The sequence below is a fragment of the Salvelinus namaycush genome, chromosome 38 (genome assembly GCF_016432855.1).
Source record: "Salvelinus namaycush isolate Seneca chromosome 38, SaNama_1.0, whole genome shotgun sequence".
In the NCBI taxonomy this organism is placed as follows: Eukaryota; Metazoa; Chordata; class Actinopteri; order Salmoniformes; family Salmonidae; genus Salvelinus; species Salvelinus namaycush.
In genome coordinates, this window is record NC_052344.1 from 5,795,001 (window position 1) to 5,802,500 (window position 7,500).

At 48.8% G+C, this 7,500-nt stretch overlaps 1 protein-coding gene across 1 annotated transcript in view; it reads right to left on the reverse strand.

The window, feature by feature from the left end:
• Positions 1-7,500, reverse strand: part of LOC120032064 (diacylglycerol kinase iota-like) — a 75,554-nt gene that overhangs the window by 15,526 nt on the left and 52,528 nt on the right. The window contains exons 9-13 of the mRNA XM_038978008.1: positions 5,787-5,861; positions 4,692-4,787; positions 4,498-4,580; positions 4,340-4,400; positions 3,769-3,882 (exon numbers count right to left, since the gene is read on the reverse strand). Of these exons, the coding sequence (XP_038833936.1) occupies positions 3,769-3,882; positions 4,340-4,400; positions 4,498-4,580; positions 4,692-4,787; positions 5,787-5,861 (429 nt within the window). The remainder of the gene's footprint in view (positions 1-3,768; positions 3,883-4,339; positions 4,401-4,497; positions 4,581-4,691; positions 4,788-5,786; positions 5,862-7,500) is intronic.

A 7,500-nucleotide genomic window follows, 5' to 3' on the forward strand; every position in this document is an offset into this window, starting at 1 on the left:
TCGTGGGTGAACAGGGAGTACAAGGGGGGACTTAGCACACACCCCTGAGGGGCCCCCGTGTTGATGGTCAGCATGGCGGATGTGTTGTTGCCTACCCTCACCGCCTACGGGTGGCCCGTCAGGAAGTCTAGGATACAGTTGCAGAGGGAGGTGTTCAGTTCCAGGGTACTGAGCTTGGAGAGGACTATGGTGTTGAATGTTGAGCTGTTGTCAATGAACAGCATTCTTACATAGGTATTCCTTTTGTCCAGGTGGGTGAGGGCAGTGTGGAGTGCAATAGAGACTGTGTCATCTGTGGATCTGTTGGGGTGGTATGTAAATTGGAGTGGGTCCAGGGTGTCTAGGAGGATGGTGTTGATGTGAGCCATGACCAGCCTTTCAAAGCATTTCATGGCTATAGATGTGAGTGCTACCGGGCGACAGTCATTAAGGCAGGTTACATTGGCGTTATTGAGCACAGTTGGTATTACGTTGGTATTACAGACCAGGTCAGGAAAAGATTGGTAATGTCAGTGAAGACACTTGCCAGCTGTTCAGCGCATGCTCTGAGTACGCGTCCTGGTATTCCGTCTGGCCCCGTGGATTTACGAATGTTAACCTGTTTAAAGGTCTTACTCATATCGGCTACGGAGAGCGAAATCACACAGTCGTCCAGAACAGCTGGTGCTCTCATGCATGGTTCAGTGTTGCTTGCCTCGAAGTGAGCATAGAAGTCATTTCTCTTGTTTGGTAGCCTCGCGTCCCTAGGCAGCTCGTGGCTGGGTTTCCCTTTGTAATCCATGATAGTGGGCAAGCCCTGCCACATCTGTTGAGCGTCAAAGCCGACGTAGTAGGATTCAATCTTAGTCCTATATTGATGGTTTACCTGTTTGATGGCTCAACGGAGGTCGTAGCGGGATTTCTTGTAAGTGTCCGAATTAGCCCCGCTCCTTGAAAGTGGCAGCTCTAGACTTTAGACGTTCTCATTGCATCTTCTGAACAGAGGCAGACAAACAATCTCTCCCTCATACTGTCTCTCTCTCGGGCGTCTCTTCTCTCTTCTCTTCTCCTCTAAGCATCTGAATGTTATTTCCATGCAGATTTGATGTTGTTGTCTGTAATGAATTATAATCACTGCTAATAATCCTTGATATACACATCCCTCCTCTCCTCAACAAGAGCCTGGAAGTGTTTCCTCTCTCTCTCTTTCTTTCTCTGTCTCTCTCTCTCTCTCTCGCTTTCTCTCTCCATCTTTCTCCCTCTGTGGGGTTCAGAGAGAACTCGTTTATATTTAGGCAACGCTCATTAGAGCTACTGCTAATCAGCCTTAGTGCACACACACCCACACATTAACACACACATACACACACCCACACACACATACACACACATACAAACACACACCCACCCACACATACACACACGCACAAACATCTCTGCACTGACTCAGGCAATTTGTGTCAGAGAAAGTAGCACTCTCACCAACAGGATACACACATACACAAACACAAACACCCACTCACACAAAGAGAGAGAGAGAGAGAGAGATAGAGAGAGAGAAGGAGAGAGAGAGAGAGAGAGAGACGTCTCTGCACTGACTCAGGCGATCAGAGTGCCAAAGGCTGTTTCACGTCACATACACACAAAAACGTGCTGATGACAGCAGCACTCTCACCAACAGGACGCACACACACACACATGCACACCGACACACACAGTGGCGCTGCGGCAGGTGCAGGAGAACCGAGAGAACAGGCTGTATGCTGATAGAAACAGAACAGACAGACAGAGCAGCAGCGATGAAAGGACAGTCTAAAAGGACACAGGACAATACCTGCGATAAACCACACTAATTACTGCTGCAACACAACATGAGTTATTTCAGTAAGACAGAGTCCACTGTGTTGAAAGGGAAAGGGGGAATACCTAGTCAGTTGTACAACTGAATGCCTTCAACTGAAATGTGTCTTCCACATTTAACCCAACCCCTCTGAATCAGAGAGGTGCCAGGGGGCTGCCTTAATCGACATCCACGTCTTCGGGCGCCCGGGGAACAGACTACTGTGCTATAGTTAGTAAGATGACTATGTCGGGTCAGAGTCAGACAGAGGGTGTATATGGTACAAACACAATGAGACACACACATGCAAAGAGGACACAATGGCACGTGCCGCCTCTGCATTACGATTGTTAACTCTTTAACTTCATTTTAAGCCCACATCTGAAATATTTATTTAAAAAATCTGTCAGCATTATTTTGCGGAGGGGGCACACCAACTGGACCAGGTAAAGAGTACTCCACCCCCACTATTCTCCCTAGTAAGTGGTTGCTTCCAAGGTGCACCACGGAGCAAAGATATGCGAGGCAGGACGCTAGATACACCAGCGCGTGCAGACAGTATCGTCATTGGAGGAGGAGAGTGTAGAGTGACACACACAGTATGTGATATGATTGGAGCTGGCGGTGATGTGCAGGACTCCCAGGAGGTACAGTATGTGATATGATTGGAGCTGCCGGTGATGGGCAGGACTCCCAGGAGATACAGTATGTGATATGATTGGAGCTGCCGGTGATGGGCAGGACTCCCAGGAGGTACAGTGTGTGATATGATTGGAGCTGGCGGTGATGGGCAGGACTCCCAGGAGGTACAGTGTGTGATATGATTTGAGCTGCCGGTGATGGGCAGGACTCCCAGGAGGTACAGTGTGTGATATGATTGGAGCTGCCGGTGATGTGCAGGACTCCCAGGAGGTACAGTATGTGATATGATTGGAGCTGGCGGTGATGGGCAGGACTCCCAGGAGGTACAGTGTGTGATATGATTGGAGCTGGCGGTGATGGGCAGGACTCCCAGGAGGTACAGTGTGTGATATGATTTGAGCTGCCGGTGATGGGCAGGACTCCCAGGAGGTACAGTGTGTGATATGATTGGAGCTGGCGGTGATGTGCAGGACTCCCAGGAGGTACAGTGTGTGATATGATTTGAGCTGCCGGTGATGGGCAGGACTCCCAGGAGGTACAGTGTGTGATATGATTTGAGCTGCCGGTGATGGGCAGGACTCCCAGGAGGTACAGTGTGTGATATGATTTGAGCTGCCGGTGATGGGCAGGACTCCCAGGAGGTACAGTATGTGATATGATTGGAGCTGGCGGTGATGGGCAGGACTCCCAGGAGGTACAGTGTGTGATATGATTTGAGCTGCCGGTGATGGGCAGGACTCCCAGGAGGTACAGTATGTGATATGATTGGAGCTGCCGGTGATGTGCAGGACTCCCAGGAGGTACAGTGTGTGATATGATTGGAGCTGCCGGTGATGGGCAGGACTCCCAGGAGGTACAGTGTGTGATATGATTGGAGCTGCCGGTGATGGGCAGGACTCCCAGGAGGTACAGTATGTGATATGATTGGAGCTGCCGGTGATGGGCAGGACTCCCAGGAGGTACAGTGTGTGATATGATTTGAGCTGCCGGTGATGGGCAGGACTCCCAGGAGGTACAGTTTGTTTGTAAATTCAAGCTATGTAGCCTTTTGATTCCTTCTTGATGAATAAATACAACGAAAATATTTGGTTCGGGGGAAAAGGTGTTTAAGGTGTTTGAAAAGTACAAAATTCTCCCACTTCCAGAGGGGGGCCAGCCCCTCTCCAGACAACCTCCCCCCTCTATCCTCACGTACTTCGTGCCCCCTCTAAAATAATGGGTGGATGACACTCATGTGTGGGCACACACCAGCGCACCCATGCCGCAAAGAAACACACACGCACATCCACACACAAAGGGCAGCTTACCCCTCCCCAGTTGAGGGTCCTGGCGAGGTCATTTCCTGTCCCCAGAGGAAGTACAGCTACAGGCGGATGGGGGGTCATTCCTAACTCATCCAGAGCAGACAGGATCCACCCCACCTAAGGCGAGAAGGCGAGAGAGAGCGAGGAGAGAGAGTGAGATGGGGAGAGGCTCTGTTAATGAAGTACATTAATGCTGTGAATAATGTACAGGGTCCTGTGACATGTTCATACACGTTAACTATGTCTGTGTGTGTTGCCACCAGGGGGAGCTGTGTTCACACTCAGTAACACATATTGCACTGTCTGTCATCTAGCACCCTCAAACTCAACTCTGGACCTCGAAGCCAGTTCCATTGCTTTTTTAAAATTGTTCCCCTCTAATCAGGGACTGATTTAGACCTCGGAAACCAGGTGTGTACAATTAATTATCAGGTAGGGTAAGAGTTGAATACCCCTGACAGTAGCACTGCAATCACACAGAGCCATTGCTGCAGACAGGCAGGCAGACTCAGACTAACATTAGTAATAGCAGTTGTGATGCAGTACAACAGTAGTAACATGTTCATTCTCTCACCGTCCCGTCTCCTCCACAGGCCAGGATACGCAGGTTTGGCACTTTCCTGTATAACTCCAACCTGGGAGACAGGACGTACAGAGGTTAGGGTGTAGGAAATAGTGTATAGGGTGTAGTGTGTGGGAAATAGGTTGTAGCATGCAGGGTGTAGTACTCACGCCTCTCTGAGCCCTCCCTGGGAGAGATCAAACACCTGGCGAGGGTTCAGGATCCACATGAACATCTGTAACACCTTGGTACCCTGAGACACGGAGAGAGAAGGAGGTTAGGGTCAGGGGTCAGGGATGGAGGTGGCTAGGGGTTTGTGGGCCGGCAGTTAGGGTTATAGGTCAGGAATCATAGGTTAACTTACCTGGTTGCCTCCACTCTTGGGGTTGACAAAGACTAGAATAGGTTTCATCAGAGGGGAGGGAAGGGGCTTCAGCATGAACGGACGCCACTTTGACTCCTAATGGGAGCAAAAAGATATTAGCAAGAGTCGACCCCTTGTCAGCAAATAGAACACGTTTGTACACACACCCCACAGAGGGACAGAGAACAGTACTCACCCCACAGAGGGACAGAGAACAGTACTCGCCCCACAGAGGGACAGCGGACAGTACTCACCCCACAGAGGGACAGAGAACAGTACTCACCCCACAGAGGGACAGAGAACAGTACTCGCCCCACAGAGGGACAGAGAACAGTACTCACCCCACAGAGGGACAGAGGACAGTACTCACCCCACAGAGGGACAGAGAAAAGTACTCACCCCACAGAGGGACAGAGGACAGTACTCACCCCACAGAGGGACAGAGGACAGTACTCACCCCACAGAGGGACAGAGAACAGTACTCACCCCACAGAGGGACAGAGAACAGTACTCGCCCCACAGAGGGACAGAGGACAGTACTCACCCCACAGAGGGACAGAGGACAGTACTCACCCCACAGAGGGACAGAGGACAGAACTCACCCCACAGAGGGACAGAGGACAGTACTCACCCCACAGAGGGACAGAGGACAGTACTCACCCCACAGAGGCACAGAGGACAGTACTCACCCCACAGAGGGACAGAGGACAGTACTCACCCCACAGAGGGACAGAGGACAGTACTCACCCCACAGAGGGACAGAGGACAGTACTCACCCCACAGAGGGACAGAGGACAGTACTCACCCCACAGAGGGACAGAGGACAGAACTCACCCCACAGAGGGACAGAGGACAGAACTCACCCCACAGAGGGACAGAGGACAGTACTCACCCCACAGAGGGACAGAGGACAGTACTCACCCCACAGAGGGACAGAGGACAGTACTCACCCCACAGAGGGACAGAGGACAGAACTCACCCCACAGAGGGACAGAGGACAGAACTCACCCCACAGAGGGACAGAGGACAGTACTCACCCCACAGAGGGACAGAGGACAGTACTCACCCCACAGAGGGACAGAGGACAGTACTCACATCAGTTCCTTTCTTACTGGTCCTTCTTTTAAACGATGTGCGTTTTTTCCTCCTTGTAGAGTTTTTGAACGAGCTCTGTGAGAGGGGAGAGAGAGAGACACGCATTAAAGGAGTGTGTAAAGGAGTGTTTAAAGGAGTGCGTAAAGGAGTGTGTAAAGAACTATGTAAAGGAGTGTGTAAAGGAGTCTGTAAAGGAGTATGTAAAGGAGTGTGTAAAGGAGCGTGTAAAGGAGTCTGTAAAGGAGTATGTAAAGGAGCGTGTAAAGGAGTGTGTAAAGGAGCGTGTAAAGGAGTGTGTAAAGGAGTATGTAAAGGACTATGTAAAGGAGTGTGTAAAGGAGATTGTAAAGGAGTCTGTAAAGGAGTGTGTAAAGAACTATGTAAAGGAGTGTGTAAAGGAGCGTGTAAAGGAGTGTGTAAAGGAGTATGTAAAGGACTATGTAAAGGAGTGTGTAAAGGAGATTGTAAAGGAGTCTGTAAAGGAGTGTTTAAAGGAGCGTGTAAAGGAGTGTTTAAAGGAGTGTGTAAAGGAGTGTGTAAAGGAGTGTTTAAAGGAGCGTGTAAAGGAGTGTGTAAAGGAGTCTGTAAAGGAGTGTTTAAAGGAGTGTGTAAAGGAGTGTGTAAAGGAGTGTGTAAAGGAGCGTGTAAAGGAGTGTGTAAAGGAGTCTGTAAAGGAGTGTTTAAAGGAGTGTGTAAAGGAGTGTGTAAAGGAGTGTGTAAAGGAGTATGTAAAGGACTGTGTAAAGGAGTCTGTAAATGAGTCTGTAAATGAGTGTATAAAGGACTGTGTAAAGGAGTGTGTAAAGAAGTGCATAAAGGAGTGTGTAAAGGACTCTGTAAAGGAGTGTGTAAAGGACGTTGTAAAGGAGTGTGTAAAGGAGTGTGTAAAGGTGTATATAAAGGAGTGTGCAAAGGAGTGTGGAAAGGAGTATGTAAAGGAGTGTGTAAAGTAGTCTGTAAAGGAGTGCGTAAAGGAGTGTGTAAATGAGTGTGTAAAGGAGTATGTAAAGGAGTGTGTAAAGTAGTCTGTAAAGGAGTATGTAAAGGAGTGTGTAAAGGAGTGTGTAAAGGACACTGTAAATGAGTGTGTAAAGGAGTATGTAAAGGAGTGTATAAAGTAGTCTGTAAAGGAGTATGTAAAGGAGTGTGTAAAGGAGTGTGTAAAGGAGTGTGTAAATGAGTGTGTAAAGGACTATGTAAATGAGTGTGTAAAGGAGTGTGTAAATGAGTGTGTAAAGGACTATGTAAATGAGTGTGTAAAGGAGTGTGTAAAGGAGTATGTAAAGGAGTGTATAAAGGACTATGTAAAGGACTCTCTAAAGGAGTGTGTAAAGGAGTGTGTAAAAGTGTGTGTTAAGGAGTATGTAAAGGAGTATGTAAAGGAGTGTGTAAAGGAGTCTGTAAAGGAGTATGTAAAGGAGTGTGTAAAGGAGTCTGTAAAGGAGTATGTAAAGGAGCGTGTAAAGGAGTGTGTAAAGGAGTGTGTAAAGGGGTGCGTAAAAGTGTGTGTAAAGGAGTGCTTAAAGCAGTGTGTAAAAGAGTGTGTAAAGGAGTGTGTGCCCAAGCAATGTCACCTCCAATCCTGGCTGTCTGGCTGTGATGTGATGTGAAGGCTGCTTGTTGAACTGTGTGTGTGCTCTAGGGTTGAGCTGTGGTTGAGCTGTGGTTGAACTGTGTGTGTGCTCTAGGGTTGAGCTGTGGTTGAACTGTGTGT